General features: G+C 54.7%; 7 protein-coding genes across 7 annotated transcripts; 6 read left to right on the top strand and 1 right to left on the bottom strand.

Moving 5' to 3' along the window:
* Positions 1 to 1,719: 1,719 nt before the first annotated feature.
* CABS01_00179 (uncharacterized protein) lies at positions 1,720 to 3,133 on the top strand (the record flags this gene model as incomplete). The annotated part of the gene is made up of 6 exons (XM_060533562.1): positions 1,720 to 1,734; positions 1,878 to 1,983; positions 2,025 to 2,221; positions 2,357 to 2,430; positions 2,665 to 2,697; positions 2,893 to 3,133. Coding segments are annotated over 6 exons (666 nt in total), but the record flags the coding sequence as incomplete, so codon positions are not given.
* Positions 3,134 to 4,278: 1,145 nt separating this feature from the next.
* On the top strand, positions 4,279 to 7,045 carry CABS01_00180 (uncharacterized protein; the record flags this gene model as incomplete). The annotated part of the gene is made up of 3 exons (XM_060533563.1): positions 4,279 to 4,531; positions 4,745 to 6,851; positions 6,907 to 7,045. Coding segments are annotated over 3 exons (2,499 nt in total), but the record flags the coding sequence as incomplete, so codon positions are not given.
* Positions 7,046 to 7,558: 513 nt separating this feature from the next.
* On the top strand, positions 7,559 to 7,939 carry CABS01_00181 (uncharacterized protein; the record flags this gene model as incomplete). The annotated part of the gene is made up of 1 exon (XM_060533564.1): positions 7,559 to 7,939. One exon carries the CDS (start codon positions 7,559 to 7,561, stop codon positions 7,937 to 7,939), a length of 381 nt encoding a protein of 126 aa, XP_060406078.1.
* Positions 7,940 to 10,084: 2,145 nt separating this feature from the next.
* Positions 10,085 to 11,265, top strand: CABS01_00182 (uncharacterized protein; the record flags this gene model as incomplete). The annotated part of the gene is made up of 2 exons (XM_060533565.1): positions 10,085 to 10,540; positions 10,606 to 11,265. The coding sequence occupies 2 exons, from the start codon at positions 10,085 to 10,087 to the stop codon at positions 11,263 to 11,265; spliced, it is 1,116 nt and encodes a 371-aa protein (XP_060406079.1).
* A 1,724-nt stretch (positions 11,266 to 12,989) lies between these two features.
* Positions 12,990 to 14,401, top strand: CABS01_00183 (glucanase B; the record flags this gene model as incomplete). Its single annotated transcript, XM_060533566.1, has 2 exons — positions 12,990 to 14,248; positions 14,338 to 14,401. The coding sequence occupies 2 exons, from the start codon at positions 12,990 to 12,992 to the stop codon at positions 14,399 to 14,401; spliced, it is 1,323 nt and encodes a 440-aa protein (XP_060406080.1).
* Positions 14,402 to 15,930: 1,529 nt separating this feature from the next.
* CABS01_00184 (uncharacterized protein) lies at positions 15,931 to 18,824 on the top strand (the record flags this gene model as incomplete). Its single annotated transcript, XM_060533567.1, has 3 exons — positions 15,931 to 16,228; positions 16,642 to 16,760; positions 16,920 to 18,824. 3 exons carry the CDS (start codon positions 15,931 to 15,933, stop codon positions 18,822 to 18,824), a joined length of 2,322 nt encoding a protein of 773 aa, XP_060406081.1.
* A 186-nt stretch (positions 18,825 to 19,010) lies between these two features.
* Positions 19,011 to 20,720, bottom strand: CABS01_00185 (peptidyl-prolyl cis-trans isomerase-like 2; the record flags this gene model as incomplete). The annotated part of the gene is made up of 1 exon (XM_060533568.1): positions 19,011 to 20,720. One exon carries the CDS (start codon positions 20,718 to 20,720, stop codon positions 19,011 to 19,013), a length of 1,710 nt encoding a protein of 569 aa, XP_060406082.1.
* Positions 20,721 to 20,820: the final 100 nt, after the last annotated feature.

A 20,820-nucleotide genomic window follows, 5' to 3' on the forward strand; every position in this document is an offset into this window, starting at 1 on the left:
TACCATGCATATCTTGACTTACCTTGCCATTCAGCTGTTCCGCCTTTCCTCTCACACCGCACACCTTTCATCACGCCGTCTTTCCTCTTTTTCCTTCTAGCTGGATGGCCTGAAGTTTCGAGCCTCAAGTTCTCTGGACAGCTCAACGATGATGACCCAACCGGCCACATCATCGTCCCTGGATGCTTCCCGTCATCAAGCCCAGGGCACTTGGGACCAGCACATCAATGCTTGCCTTAGTGTCGCGTACCACTGCCTTGGTCCAATCCACCCCGAATGGGACCCCCCTAAATAGCCCGGAAGTCCAGCACCGCTTGCCATTAGCCCGTGTGCTGTAGTCGTGTATAGTGCTCTATATGTGCGTTTTCGTAGGTGCTCAACTGAACTGGCTCATCGACCGGCTCTTTGCCATGGGCTCACGCCCCCCTAGACGTCTTGACGCACCCCAGCAAACATCCTTGAAGCGTCCCATAACCCGGCCATCCGCCCTTTGGTTTCCCCTGCCATGTTTCTGTGGGTACTGGACACCGGGGTCGTGGTGTCTGAAAGTGGCTAGTTGTGCTCCGGACGGATCGGGTGCGTGCCAGGCCTTGCAAATCTCGTGCGCTCCATTTCACCGTCCCGCGGGCCAAAATCTGAGCGCTGTAATTTTGGTCAGGATGACAATGGCGGGACGAATAGTCGATACTTTGCGTAATGGTATGGTGCACTGCGTGAGCTCAGGTACCGCCTTCGAACGCCTGTGCTGTTGTTGATGGCTTGATGCCTCTGTGCTCGAGGGCAGGCAAATCCATCAATTCCATCCTCGTGATTGCTAAATGTAGACAGACAGAGCACTAGCGGCCGCGAGAGGAAGCTGTGCCCCCTAGTTTGGCGACAAAATTTTTACTGGCAATCCCTGAATCCTCTACGTGCCATGTTGCGTCGTGTTCGTAAGGGGGCCAGCCGATACGGACAGACAGTGATGACTGGGCCCTGCTCTGTCGAGCGGGATGGGATGGTGAGCGACGGTATCTGTACGAATAGAGCAGAAATATTATCCCTCTCGAGCTTGAGTGGCTGGTATTTGCCCCTATCCGTTCGTTTGTCTCTTGACCCCTAAAATTGTCTTGGATGGTGATGATGATGGCGAGCCGCGACACGATCCAGTTAGATTCCTCGCCTCTTGTGTGTCAGACGAGATGAGGGTACTATATGGATACAATGATGCATACCTTCATGGTTCCGAGAAATTTGATGGAAATTGGACGAAGGCAAACTAATTGCGTGGGCTGGATGGATCGTGGAGATGATTCGGAGTTTTGGCAACTTTGGTACTCGGTCACGAATATGATGCGGCGAGGTTCGATGCTATTCGATTACTTTCAGACTCTCGTCGACTCGTGCTGTGATTGAAATGAGACATTTGAAGGCTGACTGGAGAGCTGAAGCTGGAAGTTGGAGCTAAAGTTGGATGCCCTGCGTGATGCAGAGTGGCAGTGAATGAAAGAAATGTGAGGTATCTATCTGTAAGGCCAGAAGTATCTGGTGCGCAAAGTTAAGCAAGAGAGTGACATGGAAGTGGGATCGTCAGTGCCTGCTTACATAGCTCCGGCCCTCCCTTCCCGTTCCCTACCAGTCTATCCGTAATAGGGGAGGTAGCTAAAAAAGAGTGTTTGCATTCCGCCTCTGACATAACAGCACAGCAGGTCAGGTACGGGAGTACTTGTGGAAATACAGGCAGAAGCACGAAAGGTATGTATGTAGAAATGGAGCCAGGAAGTGCTAACCGACCTGAACCTTACCTCCCGTCATCTGCTGTGAAAGTGAGGAGGAGTGGGTGCGTACCTCCTTCCCTGCTCGGAGTGGAAGCAGGTGGTTTTTATTTTTGTGGACAGCATGCGTGTGCGGCGTGCCTCTGTGCAAGTGTGTGCATTGGTGCCAACAGCATTGCAGCGGCATTGGTTCTACCTAGTCTACCTACGGAGTACTGTATGTATGTATGTATGTAGGTATGTATGTACCTTCCTGCTTCCTTACCTTAGGTCATCCAACCCGAGGTTACGAATACAACGACAGCGGAAGCAACAGCAGCACGACAGGGTCAGCATGGAATGACAGTGCAGGAGGAGGTAGTGGAAGAAGACGGGAGGAAAGAAAAGAGGAGGCGGAGAAGGTCAAGGACAGACTACCTAATTACGAAGCCGAAGCCGATGAAAAGACAGACAGACGTATCCGTCCGGTACCTTGGAGCCAATCAATTGCTGGAGGACTCATCACCTCTACATACAGCAGCTTGCCGTCCCTCCTCTTTCTCATCTTTCCCCCCTCACTTTCAATGGTTCGCTCGTAGGAACTTGTAAGTTGGTTGTCACAGGAAGAAGCAACAGCGCAGCGCAGCACAGCAATGGACGCAAGCACCGTCGCCGAGGCCCCCTCCTCTTCTCCCGAGTCCCCCCCCCCCCCCCCCCCCCCCCCCCCCTCCCCCGGCCCCCCCCCCCCCCCCCCCCCCCCCCCCCCCCCCCCCCCCCCCCCCCCGCCCCCCCCCGCCCCCCCCGCGCGGCCCCGCCCCCCGCACGCCGCGCACTCTCCCCCCCGCCGCCCCCCGCACCCCCCCCCCCCCCCCCTTCTATTCGTATCGTGGCGGGTTACCCCTCTCCACTCCCACTCACTCGTGACCTCCAGCTGGCCGCGGACGTGGACTCTGACGGCGCGGTGGTAAGGTACGTGTACGCAGTAGTCACTGGTGCACCTGCTTTGCGGCCTTGCCATGCTCGCTCGCCCTGCTCATTCGGGGTTACAGGTTGGCTGGTTGCCGGTTGCTGTGTCGCTGGCAGGCCGCTTGGAAGGTAGACGACAGGGGGGTCTGTCGTCCACCCATCCACCCAACCTCAGGTACCTTAACTACCATAGGTATGTACCTCAACTCATCCACTCCCGCTTCAGGGCTCCCCTTCCCCCCCTCTCCACTACATCCTCGGCCAGCAGGCCCAAGGATAATGGCCCGCCGCCCAGCACCTCCAGTTCGGATCCCAACTCACACATCCCTCCCTTGCTCATTCTGATGGAGCCGGCCCAGCAGGCCCAGGTCGGATCTATTCTGCTGTTCTGGTGGCCCGGTGAACAAACACTGGAGCCCGTTCCAGTTTCCTAATCCCTCTCTTCCCGTCCTTCTTCCCCCCTCCCCTCTCTCTGCGATGTGTGCATTGTGGCCCTCCTACTCCTCTCCTCCCCCTCCTTCGTCCATCTCAGTGAGTCGCAGTGGGGTCCAATGTGCTTGGATTAAGATGAATAAATAAAGATACAAAAAAATGAAGGGGAGGAAGAGCTGTAGCCGGATGTACCTCTCAGGTTGTTATGTCGACCTTCCTTACCTGTGCTTGCCTGAGGAACCCTGCATCTGAGATACATTGCCTTAGGTACATCTGAGCAGCTAGAGGAAGTACCTACCCAACCCACCTCGACTTTTCCACCTTACTTAGCTATCAAAGTATCTTTCCTCAGGTATCTACCCACCTGGCAGAGAACCATCGATAGAAGACATCCGGCAGTACGTACCATGCCACTTGCTGCTGCCCGCCTCTTTCCCGCCTGTTCCAAGTGAGGTGAGGCGGGAGAGGACACCCAAGAGACGGGGGGAAAGGTACTTCGTCCAATGTACCTGTCCCTCTTCCATTTTCCAGCTTCGGGCCATCGTCGTCCTTCTGGTCTCTCCCCTCTCTTCTCGCTCTCTCTCTCTCTGCTCTGCTCTCTGCGCCCTGTCTGGGCCCCCCCCCTCCCCTCTCTTTCGTGCTCTCTTGCGCTCCCTCCCCCTCCCCTCCTATCCAATGTGTCCACCCCCTCCAATTCACCAAGTCCCTCCCACTGTCGCAGTCCAGTGTCCCCACCGTTCTCACCAGAGACGCCTCTTTTCCTCTTCTTCTCCCCTCCTACTTTTTCTTCGATTCCCCCTCTTCCGTTTTTCTCTCCCACTCTCGTGATCATCGTCCATCTCCAACACGCAACCCAACGCGCGCACTCTTCGCCTTTCCCGGCCCATCATCACAACTCAAGCGCGCCTGTCGCCTCTAGACACGCCGCTTCAACACTGGCTACTCGCCAGCTTTTTCCCTTCAACCACACATACGTCCTTCCTATGACCAGAATATCGAACCAAATGATCAGCAACATCTACCAGTCTAATCAAGACACACTTTAAACTCCACGGGAGCGCGCCGAGCGAGGAGGAAACCCTAGGAGCCGGGCGATTTCAACCATCGTTTTCAACAACAAGAGAGCCGTCGTGCACATCGTCCAAGCCGTCACATCTGTTCGTCGCCGTCGTCGTCGTCGTCGCAACAGCTGGCCCAGCCACCCGACATATCTTCAAAAATCACGACCACCACCCGAGCCTTCAATATGCCTGGCGCAAGCGTCGCAGTCCTTCCGACGTCAGCATCTTCGACGCCGGCCTCGCGAAAAGCCTCACTCGCACCGGAACGCAAGTACAAGTGCCAGTTCTGCAACAGAGCCTTCAGCAGGAGTGAGCACCGCAGCAGACATGAACGATCCCGTAAGTGCACCTATCTTCCCGGAACCCCTCTTCTCCCCTCCTCCTCCTACATCCCAAAGCTTCCGCTCGACTGGGAACCCCTCGCGACATTAAGCAACCCCTCCTTTCGACCTTGCCTCGATGCGTCATGCGACAACAATTCCACGCAAAGCAACATTCGTATCCAGTTGTCTTCACTTCGATTCATTTTGCTAATTCAACTCCTTCTACTAGACACCAAAGAGCGCCCCTTCAAGTGCATGAAGTGCCGCAGCACATTCGTCAGACGCGATCTTCTCCTTCGTCACGATCGTACCGTGCACGCCAAAGACGGAGGTGTTCCTCTTCACAGCGATGGCAAGAGACGTTCAGGCCCGAAGACGAGAGCTATCGGCGGCCCAGCCAAGACCCCCATGCTTGACCAGTCCGCGATAGACCAGATTGAAGCCGCTTCTCACGATGGCACCTTCGATCTCGAGACAGCCGCCATGCTGGTTGCAGACTTTCAACACAAGGCCGCCGCCGGCGCACGCGCAGGAGGCAGTCCATCGATGCCCTACTCGCCACACGCCATGGATTCGTCTGCCACCTACCCTTCAGGTGCCATACCTGTTCCCCAGTGGGAGAGCTTCATGTCTCAATCGTCAGAAGCAAAGGCGCACTCCATCGCATCATCAGCATCTGGCTCGTTCGAGTCTCAGCAGTCTTTCAACAGCACGAACACCATGCAGCCTCGCAACGTTCAGCTTCCGCCCATCAACGGACAGACTTGTAACGGCCTCGTTCCGGCGCTGCAGTCCATGATCAACTCACTGCCAAACTCCGAAGCTGGTACGCCTGTGCCGCAAAGCCCGTTCGTCACCGAGGCGACCTTGTCAACTGCTGGATTCCGTGCCCCTCAGGTTGCGAGCGACGATGAACGCAACCAGATTCTCGATAACATCCGCGCGCAAGACACTGAGCATGCCATCCCCGACGGCTTCCGCCTCCCCAACCTGGCCTCCTTGAACCGATTCTTATCAACGTACTTTGGGCTGTTCCACCACCATCTTCCATTCCTGCATCCTGCGTCCTTTGACTCGACCAAGGTGTCTCCGGCTCTGCTTCTCGCAGTGCTGAGCATCGGTGCGCTCTACGCATTTGACCAGGACCAGGCCTATATGATGCACATTGGATCCAAGGTGCTCGTCAACCAATTCCTGCAGAACAAGGAGAACTTTAGCTCGCGCAAGTGCCCTCTGTGGACGATGCAGGGCTCGCTTCTCAACATGATATTTGCCAGCTGGAGTGGTGATCCGAAGGGACTCGAATGGGCATGCTCTATCAAGAGTCTGCTCGCCAACATGGTTGCGGGAAACCGTTACGAGCTCAAGCTTCGTCAGGAAGCCCGCAACAGCGCTCAGCCTACCCGCAGCGAGTGGATCGAGGATGAAGGTTGCCGCCGCACCTACTACGCGGTTTACATCTTCTTTGGCCTGCTCACCTTGACGTACAACCACACACCGGCAATTAGCTTCAACGAGTTTGAGGACTTGCAGCTCCCTTCCACCGAGGGACTCTGGAACCTCAAGGTCACGGACGAGGCCTCTTGGCACGAGCATTTGAAGGCGTCGCCTGTGGTCACTTTCATGGAGGCGCACGACAACCTGTTCCAGGGAGAGACACTCAGGTACAGCGCGTTTGCGTCGCGGGTAATGATCAACGCCCTGTTCCTCGAAGTGTGGTACCACAAGCGCAGTCCCGAGGCACTTCAGGATGTTGTGACCGAGTACAAGCTCAGACTCGCGCTGGAGACGTGGGAGAAGTCCTGCGAGCTCTGCGAGCCTGAGAATGTTTCAGTCCCACTGAGTGCTCCTCACAAGGGACACCCTCTCATCTTCAATGCCAAGGCTTTGTACCGGAACGCCAGGACTCGCTTGGAAGTTGATCTGAAATCTGTGCAAGAGGCGCTGCGCTACCACGATTCCTATGAGGTCGCGGCTGCCATGTCAGCCGCGCGGGATCGCGTGAAGCGCTCCAGTGAGATGATCAAGGTCATTCAGGAATGCTACAACTGTATCGAGATTGCCGTGGTCCAAGGCGTGCGCTGGGTTGCACGAACTTCGCCGACTAACTGGAGCGTCGAGCATGCCTTGTGTGGTCTTGACCTCATGATTGTCCTCTCGCTCTGGCTCTACCGTCTGGAACATGACGAGGAGCCAGCTACAGAGGAGGAACTGGCCATGTACAACAAGGTTCGACAGCTCTTCGACAAGGACCTCGACGAGGCCTATGCTTCCCAGCTTAGCTCTGTTGTTGCCCGTCTGTGGGGCAGCATGTTGGACGAGGTCGTGGTCTGGGGGTAAGTGACTGTTATCACCCTTCTATAAAAGACTAGATGGCTAACAAGACTCTAGAATCACCCGACTTATGGGAGAATCCTTCCGCCTGCACGCACAAGCACTCGTCGGCTACCAGGTCGAAATGGAAGCTTCCTCGAGCGTGTCGACCCCTTCGATGATCTCGCAAGGGGCCGATGAGGATAGCGTGTACTAGTCACAAGATGATTGAACGATTTCCTATGTCTTTCCTTTCCTGAATGGTTTTTCCTTGCGCTTTTTTCTCCTTGGCATATACCTCTTCGTCTGATGGGTTTCGGCGTAACGGATCTGGAGTGGTTGATCGAACACTCCCTCTCGGTCTGAGGCTTATTCCCCTTGACTTTGCAGGGGACAGGCGTCACAGAAGAGAGGCTTTTGAATTTTTGGGATGATCATTACGCGTATACCGGCCTGCTCAGCTGGTCTTTTTAGTATCTTGTTTCCTTGGCTTGGTTTTCCTTTTGAGCGTCCCAGCATTGGACATGGTCACGGCAACAACGGGGCAGGTAAACGGTGAAGGGAGGGGGGGCATTGGGTTCGGCACGGATTCCTGGGTAAAGCAACCCTAGGATATTGGGATAATTCGGGCCCTGCTCACGCATCCCAGAGACTGCCTCAGGGCACTGTTGGCTGGTCCAGGGTGGGCTTGGTGATGACTGTTGCGCGTTTGTTCTATTAGCTCATACTAATGTTTTGTGCTGCTGATATCCATTTCATCCTTCTCTTCTCCTTCGTCCTTTCTTCTCTGCTGATATTGCGTCTACTTGTTGATCTCTACTCTTTTCTCTCTCCTGCTTTTGTTATGCGCTGTTTCCTATCATTGCTATCTTTCGCTTCGCTTTGCTCAGATACCTTGTTCGATATACAGATTGCAGTATTTGCTTATCCTGGAATTTATGTCTACTCTGATTTGATCATCTGCCGTGTAAATTTGTCTTGGCATGAGCGGATTGTATGGGAGACAGATGCTCACCATGGCTGGCTTGGATGTGTACTCTCAAGACAAGAGAACCAACAAGCCTGGCTTAATCAGAGACGGGGGAGAAAAAGGTGTGGAGATGGTTCTTGAGCACAAGTGTATAAATAGTTTCCTGTCCGTTCAGCATATTTATGAATATCACTTCTCATTGGCATTACATGATGAACTTCCTGCGCACTGGAGTGAGGCGACTCTAAGGTGTTTATATGTCTACGCCTTTGCTTGATGACAACATTCCATCATACATTCCACCATACGCGCTAGAGGGCCTTTTTTCCCCACCAGAAAGTCCAGGTAGCTTGGCGACAAAGAGATCAACTTTTGACGTTGGGCGTAGGCCATAACAAAGAACTTGGGAAGGATGAGGTAGTTCGAGCGGAGCCGGGGCTGGACGCTAATGGGCAGTCTCCAGAGAATGAGCGGGCGTGTCATAAGAAGCAAGTGCAGCCATGGGTTTCGTCCTACGATGCTGGAGGGTGCAGAAAATTTGGTTGATGATGGGGGGCCCTCGAGACAGCGTACCGTGACGAAAGTTGCTGATGGAATTATAGTCGCTGCGTGGCAAATGGTGTCAAGCGACATCACGTCTGGATTCCTCATCTTCTTGCATTCTTATAGGACACGAGGCTTCTATCCTAATACATACTGTATTCAGAACTTGTCGCCAACCGAGTCCCAAGTGCAATCGCTTAGCTTCTGCGGCACATAGCCATTCTCTGTGCAAAGGCCATCATACAAATGTCCCGTAGTGTCGATTGAGGTGAATCAGATCAAGACGAGATAGAACTTGGGATAGCTGAAGTGGCGGCAAGAGAACTAACTGCCTCGTGATTTCCACGATATACTGGGCCCCCAGGGTAAGCACACGATAGAAGGCATGCTCTTTGGATTTGACAGAGCCTCTTTCTTGAGAGCTGATGGGCCAGCGGAGCTGCTTTCATTGTCTTCTGCTCTCTGAGACAGCCGACAGCCCATCGGCGGGGTTTCTAGCCTAGTGGCTTTGGCCTCTCACTCACCCCGCCCATGCCTTGACGAGAGATAGAGAAGGGGGGGGGGGACGGCAGTGAGAAAAGCTTCTTTGGTCTTGTCTCCAAGCCCGACTTGGGGCTCCAGCATTGCTACGGCACTCTATGATCCGTCCAATCCCAAGGTAGAACGCGGTGTGTTGCGCGGGTTCCTGCAGGGCACACGATACGACGTCGAGGCGACACGACGTAACACCACATGTGGCTGGCTTCCGCCGGAGCGAAAATTCCACCCAGCCCAACCCGAAGAGAACTGAACGGGGGACAGTCAACACACACACACACACTCTCTCTCTCTCTCTCTCTCTCTCTCTCTCTCTTTTTGGAAGTTCTTCTGCCCGTTCTTACCAACGACTCCCCTTCTTTGTTCCAAGCAGTCGCTATTCTTACCCGCGTTGTGTTTCAAAGCCGCTTCTGGCATCGCGGTGATGGTGGACGGGAAGCTTGAGACACCAGCCGTCAGTCAGGGCCACATGGTTCATCTTTGATGGGACTATTGTTTCCCTCCACTTGAACAACGGTTGACAACGATGCCGTTATATTCGAACGTCGTGTCGAACGTCGAGGGCTGTTCCTTTGTCTGTCTTTGATACTTTTGCCAGCCCCTCCCCTTGGTGCTCCTGACTTCGAGTCCGTCCGTTGAACCAGTCCGTCTAGGGAGGGCTTCGGGTGTGTGTGATGGGTGCCTACATTGGGAAAGTTGGAGGGGAGGGTTGCATTTTCGGCACCCGTAGATGAAGCAGCACCCCGTTCAGCTAGAGGCACTGGCACGATGATTTGGTTGCACCGCATGGCCCTCCGCTCTCTAGAGCTACTACATAGTCTACCGATGATCCTGCCCATCCTTCGACTTTTTGTATCTGCCTGCTCATCCGTTTGTTGTTGGTGTTGTAGTGTTCCATCTTGCGCCGTTGCTCCGTCTCTGTTCTTCCACTCGCGCCCCATTTACCCTTATCTTCGTCTGGGTGTCACCCTTTGCTTCACTTGCATCCCGTCATCCTTTAGAGAGGTCCTCATGTCTTGACTGTGTCAAAGACGTGCTTGGACCGGCTCTACTACTTCTCTGTCAAAAACTTTGGAGGATTGTACTACTCTGGCAGTAGTAGAGATATTCACATCCTCACGTCACTTACATGGTCCCGCAAAGACCAATAACAATCTCTCCTTACACCCACCTTCATACATCTACATATATCACCACATATTCACCATGAGAAATCCTACAACAGCGTGCCTGCTTGCGGCTAGCTTGCTCTCAACCCTCATACGTGCGGCCTGCGAATGCGGGTATGCGACCAATATCACCGGCACCATGGAGGTCTTCACCGACCTCATCGAGACAGACTTTACCAAAGTCAAGAACATTACGAAAAACACGGACTGGGCCCGTCAAGAGTTCAACAAGACAAACACAAACGCCCGCGGACCCCTGGGAGAAAAGTTCATGACCGAGAACGTCGCCTCCGTCCACGAAGGGTCGAGCTCGTTCGGGCTCAGCTCGACAAAGGCCGACGCCGGACTGCAGCTTCTTGTCGAGAGCGCCACGACGAATGGCCTGGTGCCAGGCGCGGAGATCGACTCGGCGCGTCAGGATGTGCAGTATGGTTCTTTCAGGGCGATGATGAAGATCCCGGATGTTGCTGGGACATGTGCTGCCTTCTTCTGGGTACGTTGCCATTGCCACAAACCCCCCTTTACGTCTTATATCAAGTCCACTAACATCAAGAACAGTACCACAATGACACACAAGAGATCGACATGGAGTTCCTCACAAGAGAATTCAACTCGTCAAACAACACTTACCCCGTCAACATCGTCCTCCAGTCCCGTGCCTCGCTCGAAAAGGGCTACAATGCCGTCGACACGGGCAACTTTTTCAAAGTCAACCTCGGCTTCGACCCGACCGCGGCCTTCCACGAGTACCGCATCGACTACCTCCCCAACGCCGTCACCTTCTACGCCGACGGGAAAGTACTGGGCTCCATGAACGGCAGCGCCGTGCCCACGGAAGGGGGCCACCTGATCCTCCAGCACTGGAGCAACGGGAACCCGCTCTGGTCGGGGGGCCCGCCCAAGCAGGATGCCATCTTGACGGTGGCGTCGGTCAGGGCTTACTTCAATTCGTCCCTCGACGCGCGAAAGGCCGACCACGAGGGCCGGTGCGCGGACCCGACAGCGCCGGACGCCGTGTGTACCATTCCGGATGCGCCCGACTTCTTCTTCACGAAACAGACCAACATGACCAACAACCAGACTGTTTCTGGAACGCCAGGCTCTGGTGGAGCAGGTGGTAGTGATGATGGTGGTGTTGCAGCCGCTGCTGGGACATTAGAGGCGCCGTCGTGGTCTCTGGTCGTTGGGTTGTTCCTTTTGGGGATATGGTTCATCTGATCTTTCGCTTTATGTCTTCTTCATTCGTCCCGGCAGGTTGGGTCTGCTCGGTCTTCATTTTTCGGGTAATGGGGGGTTTACGAATTCTCTTTTTCTTTTACCGGCATAGCATGAGGCGTCTCTGGGTCTTGTGTTTTGATCTGAAAAGGAGGGCAGGCCGTCAGGCGACCATGCGCTTCGTTCATCAGACGATGTTACTTCTTTACTACTTACGATGACCACGAATGATGTCCACTACTCGTTCCTACAAGACTACGTTCTGCCATTTGATGACTTGACCATTACGCTGTGATATGCCAAGGGACTTGGTTTCCCAAGTGAAGAACCGTTCTCATGATGAGGCGGGCGCCAAATGTGGCAGGCCCTTTGATCATAAAGGAGCTGATAGATCGGATGACCAAACAGTTCGTCGCAGAAAGGGAAGTTCTCTCAGATTCCCATCAACGACGTATGAGACGTCAGCTAATATTGCAACACTTCCGAGACCACCAAGGGCCCAAAAAGGCGAATCATTGCTGTTCCGCGCTAAGCAGTAAGCAATAGGTTCAACACATGTAGTCGAGTAGCCTGTCATCTGACCCAACTTTTGACAGCCAGACGATCTAAACCACCGGCAATCAAGAATGTCTCGCGATTCCCCAGGAAAACGCGTCTCCAAAAACTGTTCCTTGGAGGGGGATCAGCCGCCCGCACATGCATGCGCTTTAGCCCCCCCTCCATACCCCAAAAGAAGGCACATGAACAAGGAGTGATCGACGACGAACTGGCCTCTCACCGTCCGCCTCGGAGGCTCCCGTAGCTGTTCAGTAGCGTCGCCGGGAGTTGGGGCGCAACCTTCAGGATTACTCTGTCGAGTCAAGTTGAAGTCTCTTCATCCATCCCGAGCGGCGGGTGATCGGTTCCCACACCCCACAAAGTTTCGAGAAAAGAGCCCGGACCGCGACATTATTACCCCAGGCTTTGTGGTTCTGACTGCAGGATGCAGATATTGGTCAGTTACTCGGGTTCCAGTGCCGTGAGTGCTTTGCGGGTGGATATCTGGACAACCACCGATACCCTTTTGAACGAGCAATGCTTGTCTGCATCCGCACTCACCCTCCTCTCACTTACACGAGACGGGCGTGAAAAAGAACTGCGCCGCTTTCTTACACTCCACCAGTCCTGGAAAACTAAGGCATAACACCTCACCCAAGACCACGAGGATGAGCCTTATGAGGGGTCTACCGTCTGCCGGCCGAAGCGTGGAGCCGTCTCGTCACCAAATGAAAAACCGGGCAAGACAACACAACACGTCCATTGCTAGTGGGGTCAAGAGGCGAACTAGTCCCGCATATCCATGTCGACGATTCCGTCATATCCAGCCCGTGCCAGCAAAGGGAGGGAGAATCCAACACATCACACTTGCGCGTCGCGTATCCGTACTGGGCTGTTTATAACCAGTTCCGAGTCACCCAATAGTCACCTGTAGATCCTGTTGGAGGGCAGGGGGCTCCAAAAGAAAACTTGCACATGGCCACCCTAGCTAAGAGGTATTAGTCGCGCCTGTCGACGTTCCAAGGTACAGGCCCATCAAGCTTGGAACCGGAGGGGATCCCGCCTTGGATAATAAAAAGGCTTGAATCGTCATCCTTTGTCGGGAAAACAGCTTGACAGTCCTTGGCCCACCAGAGAAGAGACATAGAACAGAAAACACAACAGCATATCAAGGCGTAAGAGAAGAAGCCATGACGAGATCAACCCTCGATATCGTTCTCCAGAACAATACGGGCTCCGCCAACGCCTACGCCTACGTAACCGGCCTGGACCTCAACCGCAACAATGCCGTCTTCCTTCTCCAGGCCGACGGCGTCACCGGCTACTACCCGAGCTCGCCCTCGGACATCCTCCAGGACGTCGGCGCCGACACCGCGATCCCGCTCGGCGCGCCGGGGTCGACGAAGAAGCTGACCATTCCCCAGATCGCCGGCGGCCGCATATGGTTCTCTCGGGACGGCCCGCTCAAGTTCTTCCTGAACCCGGGCCCGGCCGTGGTGGAGCCCTCGGCGACCAACCCGGCGGACCCCAACTACAACCTCAACTGGGGATTCTGCGAGTTCACCTTCAACAGCTTCCAGGTCTACGTCAACATCTCGTACGTCGACTTTGTCAGCATCCCCGTGTCCCTGACGCTCGAGAACGACGCCGGCACCGTCACCAACGTGCCAGGGTTCCCGAGCAACGCCCTCGACATCATCTGCGACAAGCTCAAGGCGCAAGATGCCGCCGACGGCGCGGGCTGGAGCAACCTCGTCGTGCGCACGGCGGACGGGTCCGCCAACCTGCGCGCCCTGAGCCCCAACTCGGGTATCGTCATGAACCAAAACCTCTTCAACGGGTACTACCAGCCCTACGTGGACGCCGTGTGGGACAAGTACCGCTCCGCCGACCTCACCGTCAACACGCAGGCCGAATGGGGCGACGTCAAGGGCCGCGTGGGCTCCGATAATCTCCTGACGTTCGGCTCCGTCGGCTCCTTTGCCCAGCCCGCCGCCCGCGACATCTTCAGCTGCAGCACGGGGCCGTTTGGCGGGTACCCCAATAACCAGGCTGAGATGGGGGCCATCGGCGCCCGCATCGCGGCGGCCTTTAACCGGTCGACACTGCTCATCAATGACCGGCAGCCCGAGGGGGAAAGCGTAGCCAACTACTACAAGGACGTCCGGACGAACCACTACTCGCGCATTTGTCACGAGGTCAGCCCTGACGGCCGCGGCTACGCGTTCCCCTACGACGATGTCAGCTCGTCAAACGGCACCGACCAGTCCGGTTCGCTGTTCGACTCCAACCCGAAGCTTCTCACCGTTGGCATCGGCGGCGGCAATGGTACGACTGCTGCTGCGGCTGAGGCCCCGACTGAGGTTGCAACGAAAGAGGCTGTAACTGCTCCTGCGACAACGTCAGAAAAGCAACCGCAAAAGGAAGAAGCGCAGTCGCAAAAGGAACTGTAAGTGGTCGGCATCCGTATCTCGATGCAAACCCCCCTCCCCCCTCAGGAATTTGTAATTGTGTCTAATACGTCCCTCTCATTCGCAGCCGCCGGAGCAATACCAAGAGCAAGAGGCAGAGGCTGTGGGCCCGTGTGAAAGCCCTGGTGTAATAGGTCGATCGATCGATATTGGATTGCATTTTGGCGTGGATATTCGTAGATACCAGACAGTTGTGCGCATATGTAACCATCACATGTCACATATCATCATTCTTTCTTAATCAATTCATCAAATATTGAGCTTAAAGCCCCGACCAGAACTTGTGTTGTTTTGTTTGTGTCGCCGGCGGCAATGCTCCGCATGTCTCTGGCCATGGCAGACGTTCGGGCGCCCTTCTAAGGCTCGATGGGGGAACACCAATCCTGGCGGCGTAATCGCTGTTGAAACTTGAACGAATAGTCTGTCCGTGTCTTAGACAACATTCAGGGCCCGTTGCTTTTTTCTGCAGTAGTAGACCAATGCAGCGGGAGGAAACGCAGCGTTTGGTCGACTCGGACCCGGTCACTGGTGACGAGGCCTCCGAGAATACCCAATCAATGGCACAGAGTATAGACACAATAGTAGGCAGATGGTTTGCATCCGCATGTCTCTTCTGCGGTGACACCTCTGACAGCAAAGAAAATGGTTGACAGGGCTTGCTTTCGATTCAGCCCTTTCCCCTCTGGAGCTGCGACAGGGAAGCGAACCCGACAGATTGCCAGATCACGGCGTGCCGCCCCGGAAAGCGACCAGTCACCTTTCGGCGGGCACCGCAGAATGCAGAATCCCAGAGGGAACTTGAAGGAAGCGAAGGAGTGGGCCAGTCATGCAGGTGTAGGCCGCTGTCTTTCGGTCTCTCTCTTTCTCGTGGATCCCACCGGAATTGAACGAAGAACGGGATTGGGAGAGACCGTTAGAAATCAGCATGCAGCCGGCGACAGTAGGCTGTATTCGTACTAATTTCGTAGAGAAAGGGCTGGGCATTTGGCTGGGAAAGCGGAGCTAAAACAATTCCAACCCTGGCCTCAACTCCGCTGGAAGCCCTATTCGATGCATGCCGCACGCGAGCTGCAGCCATTCCCGTAGGTGACATGGGCGACATGCGGATACTCGTACGAAGATTCGTACGTATGCGCTCTCTCTTCTCCTTGAGGGCATTCCACGCGTTCAAGTCTCGACTGGAATTGGCGTTGACGACGACGAGTCACAGAGACTGTAATACAATAGAGGATAATGCCGGAATAGAAGGGGTACGTGCAGACCGATGGTCGATCGGGGACGGCCGTTGGATTGTTCCCGAGAGAGATTCGAGAAACACGGAAAGGCGGCAACAGGACCCCGGACCGCGGACGGATGGTTTGTAATTTGCTGCTCGACCGTTGGGACCGGTGACAAAAAGTCTGAACAAGATCAATAAAAACGCAATATGGATCAAACCTCGGCACCTAACTGGGCTCCAGAAGACCCCCAGGAGGCCCCAGTTCGGCGCTCACGAACTGTCCGTCACTGCAGTAGCTCCTCCGAGGGGTTCCAGTCCCGCGAAGCCCCCGGTCGGTCGTTTGTTCCGAAAGGGCCTAGACGCGGCCAAAAAGACGATGCGCAACAGTGCAACCCGCGGAAAGTGAGGTGCTTCTGCTGCTGGCCTGCTGCAAACCAAAAGATGACAGCTGCTGGTGCGGCGTGCCGGTGCCGCGAAGAAGAGGCGACTAAGGCGATAACGCACACACATCCCGCTCTCAGGTCGTCTCCCCGTCCTTACAGGAGACGGGAGGGAGAAGGAGGCCAGGCTCAGGCTCACTCTCACTCTCACTCTCCAATCTCACTCACTTTCCTCAACTCTCTGTCTCCTCACTCCCCCACATCTCCTCTCTACACTCATCCTTCAGTCGTCCAGAACCTTTCGCGGCTCGCCGTACGGATACCTTCACAGGTTCAGGCACACAACGAGGCGTGCGAGCGTGTGCCACTCACACGTTCAACGTCCAATTGCAGACTGCAGCCGTTGTCCCTCCTCATCGACCACATCAAGGCAACCTGCCACCCCTCCTCGCCGCCGCAGTCCGTCATCTCACATTCTCGACCCCCCAAAGGACCAGGGAGGATTCTCCCGTTGAGAGGATGTGACCGTCTTGTTTTTTTTTTTGCCCTCCCCTCTTCCATCGGGCTGCCCGCGGTTTGCTCCCCAAATTAAATCTTCTGCCCAGTCGTCTTGGCCTCGCACCTCCCCGCTTCGATCGCCATTGCATAACGGAGTAGATCCAGTGTCATGATCTGATCCGATCATGGCACCCACATGAAGCGATCCATCTCATTACTCAGCTCTTAACCCAACACTGGCCCTTCGTCAACTTCGCATCGTGGCTTTTTTTAGTTGTGTCTTTTTCTTCTGGTCCTCTTGGCTGCTCTGGGAGAGATATCCGCGTCTCCAGCATGGTCTACTGCGGTAAGCCGTCGAAAGGCTGTTCCAACTGTCGTGAGCGCAAGATCAGGGTAAGTTCCCTATCCTTGTTGTAGACATTTCGCAACTTGTGCAGCTAGGTCTGCTCTCGTCGTTGATTGCCAAAAGTTTCTTGCACGTCGGCGGGGAGGCAACGTCTTCTCGGACGGCGGGAGAGGCTTCTGACTTTAGGCTAATGACGATGCCAACAGTGTGATCAAAAGGAGCCCGGCTGTGGCCAGTGTGAGAAGCGACAGCAACAATGTCCTGGCTACCGAAACCTCGTCGACCTCATGTTCCGAGATGAGAGTTCACACGTCATCAAAAAAGCTGCCAAAACGAAGGCAAGGGGTCGATTAAAGAATGCACAGGCCTCGAGTGCCGGATCGTCCTCCGAAAATGTAATAGCAAGCACCGACCACGACAGCTCCGATCCGAGTCCTCCTGGAACGGCCGTGAGACCCAGCGTTCGGCGCCAATATCCACCTCGTCCCATGGAAACCACGATGCAGAATATGACTATTAGGCGTCGGCCACGGCAGATCCAATGGTCATCCTCCTCCTCCGATAGCGATGACGACGAAGACGGGCCTTGGTCAATGGCACCACGCGCAAGGCCTCTGTACTCTTTGTCGCCCTCATATCAGGAACGTGGCACGGCCTTTTTCTTTTCTCGCTATGTCTCCATGGACGAGAATGCCTGCCATCAAAATTATGACTTCATCTTTGATGTCTGGCGCCCCGCCAGCATGCTGCCCAGTCGACAGGCGGACGGCGTGATGGCTAGTATAGCTGCTGTGGGCTTGGCAGGCCTTTCGCACCTAACAATGTGTGCAGAAATGATGGACTGGTCGCGTCGGAGCTACGGCGCCGCTCTCAAAATGACAAATGATGCTCTAAGGGACCCAGTTGAAGCCGTCAAGGACACCACCATGTTGTCCATTCTCGTGTTGGGGACCTACGAAATGTTGAGCGGTCGTACCAACCAGACAGTGAGAGCATGGCAAAACCATCTCAACGGTGCCTCTGCTCTAGCCAAGATGCGAGGCCTCGGCCAGTTCACAACTAGAGCGGGGGCACGAATGTTCATGATGCTGACACAGATCGTCCTCATCAACTGTATGCAAAGAGACATGCCCATGCCGCAGTCTCTCATCGACCTCCGGAACCAGCTGGGTATGCTTTCGGGCGGAACTGACCCTGGCTGGCGATTATCTGGTCCCATATATAAGGTCATGCAGCTGCGGTACGACATTAACAGCGGGAAACTTAACCAAACAGCCGATATCATCAACCAACTGTCCAGCGTCGATCAAGACTTTGCCGATGTCATTGCCGATTTGCCTGAAACGTGGAGATACAGATCTGTGAGGCTTGCGACATCACACCCATCCGTTTTCGATGGTCACCGCTGTGATGTATACGCCACGCTGGGGCTGGCTGCGACTTGGAACGGCGTCCGATCGATAAGAATGATGGTACACGAGACCATCCTCGGAGAGCTTTTCAAATGCTTTCAAGGTCAACACATTATGCTCTGGCCGTACGAGGCAAAATTACAGCTGGCAAAGTCTGTCGAATTGTTGGAGAAACTTTGCGAAACTGTGTTGGCCAGCATTCCTCAACATTTCGGCGTTGTCAATTTTAGAGACGCTCTGTTTGGAGGCGGCGGCGGCGGCGGCTCACCGTCAGCCATTGTACCAGTAACGAAGTCTCCGTCTCGAATTGTGCGATCTCCTTCGATTTCTGCATCGTCGTCTTCGCCGTCGTCCGTGGCTGAAACGCCGCCAGGCCCGAGGTCTTTCAATGGCCCAACTCTGCAAGACCCAACCTACGCGAAGGGCCGCAGCAACGATGCCGAGCGGTTCATGACCCTTGCTTCCGCAAGCAACACGATTGTGTGGCCGCTGTACTTGGTTGGAGTTTCATCGTGTTGTACACAAGAAGTCAAAGACTTTGTCGTCGACCGACTGAAAGCGATACTCGAAGAGTCGGGGTTGATGCAAGCTCATGGAGTGGCACTCATGGTTCGGGACAAGGAGGTGTATATTCCGTGGTCTGGTGTATCCTGGAATCGGATGCCACAGACACATATACCGTCCGACTTGATCGTTTAGATCTGGGGAGCTTAGTGAGGCGTGGCTGAATCGCTTGCTGCCTTTGTATCAATAGACATATACATAGATGGTGCGCAGAAGATCCAAGTAGCTTTGGATGCGCAGTATGATGGTCAAAAGGGGTATCATGTCTTTTCTTCGTCCCATAGCCTTTAACTATATCAGCGTTAAATCGGCCACGATGTCTCACCAGTTATCGAAATTGCCGAATCCGCCACTTTTGAACTTCTTCTTGGCCGGTTCTTCCCAAGTATCCAAGTCGGCCGCCCCCGTATCTGCGGCAGCGGAGCCCTGCGACTTCAGGTATTTGCCCACGCCAGCTCCGGCACTCCCACTGTCCACAGTGCCGTCGGCTCGGATCCGCTTGCCCGTCCACGTTGTCTTGTCGTCTTCGGTACCTCCACTCAAGGCTATTGCCTGCCTCTTCTTTTCCAGATTCTCGATCTCGCTCTTTTCCTTGAGGAACTCTTGGAACGGATCCAGATAGACCACCACGTCTTTTATGACAATCTTGTTGAGAGGTCTGTCGGACCCGTCAGTGGGAACGTCTTCCATTTTGGAAAGCACGTCGAGCCCACCAACGACCTTGCCAAATACAGTATGCTTGTTGTCCAGGTGCTTCGTTGGCCGATAGATGATGAAGAACTGGCTTGAGTTGGTATTCTTGCCTTTGTTTGCCATGCTAAGAACGCCGCGAGCATCATGCGTCAAAGGCCCGTCGAACTCGTCTTCAAAGTTCTTTCCCCAGATGCTGGTGCCGCCTTTGCCTGTGCCTGAAGGATCGCCTCCCTGGAGCATGAAGTTTCTGATGTTTCGGTGGAAGGTGACACCCTTATAATAGCCCTTCTGGGCCAATCTCGTAAAGTTCCATACCGCGCGAGGTGCGTATTCCGGATACAGTTCGATATTGAGGTCGCCCAAGTTTGTCTCTATGCGGACATATCCTTTGATCTTGACCCGTTTCGGCTTGAGCATGTACTCTTCGTCAGTCAAGAGTGCCCTCTCGCCACTCGTCTCGGGCGTGAGGCCTGTGCTGGTAAAACTGGCGGCAGCTCTGCCGTTGGTGTAGACCGCAGCATTTGACGGGATCTTCTTCTCCGTTACCATGGATTTCCTCTGGGCTGCAGATGTCGCCTTCACAACGGCACCTGAAGAGCGGTTGACGTCGGCGCCTCCATCGCGTTCCTTCCTCGCTTTCTCGACAGCCTCTTTTGCGCGCAGGACCTTGTCGCCAATCCTGCCCAGCGCATCAATGTTGACATTGCCATTCTTCCGCTCCTCTTCTTGCTCTTTGCTCAGGATAGCATCTTCGCCATCCTTGAGGTATTTGAACTGGCTCAAGTCTCTGCTAGCAGCGTTCTGGGGGTCCTGCAAGGTAATGATATCCGCTCTTGTGAACTTTTCGTCGTCAACAAGATCCTGCCAGTTCTTCGCCTTGATATTCATTCGTTCGACGGTCTCCCAGGCAAAGACGTTTGCATATGTTCCATGTCGAATCGCAACGATGTGAGTGTTGTCAGTGAAGACCTTGAAGGTGACGGGATCGATCAGATCGCCTTGGCCATCGCTTAAGCCTGCGCTCCTCGAGTCGGTTTCGGCGTTCCTTGAAAAGTTCAGCTTGATCAGGTCTTTGGCGTTCAACGGCTCGCCATTGACAGGATTTGTGTTGTGCTTGTCCAACCACGAGCTGATGATTTCGACGTCGAAGATAGTACCATCCTTGGTGCAGACTGGATTCTTGAAGGGCTGGAGGCTGGCGGCACAAAAGTTGAAGGGCAAACGGCGAAAGGAGCCTCGCGACCGCGAATTGACATTAGCGCCGGCGCTGGCAGAGTAGGCATCCGATGATGACCACTCAGAATGGGTGATGTAGAGCTTGTCTGTGTTTTTGCCCATTGTCGCCGTTAACGGGAATCGGTCCTTAGGCGCTGTTGAACGAGGCTGACAGGGTTATGATGGCGGGACCGCGATGTGAAAGACGTGGGTGTTTCGTCGT

This window comes from Colletotrichum abscissum, assembly GCF_030869225.1.
Source record: "Colletotrichum abscissum strain IMI 504890 chromosome Unknown Scaffold_1.1, whole genome shotgun sequence".
NCBI lineage: Eukaryota > Fungi > Ascomycota > Sordariomycetes > Glomerellales > Glomerellaceae > Colletotrichum > Colletotrichum abscissum.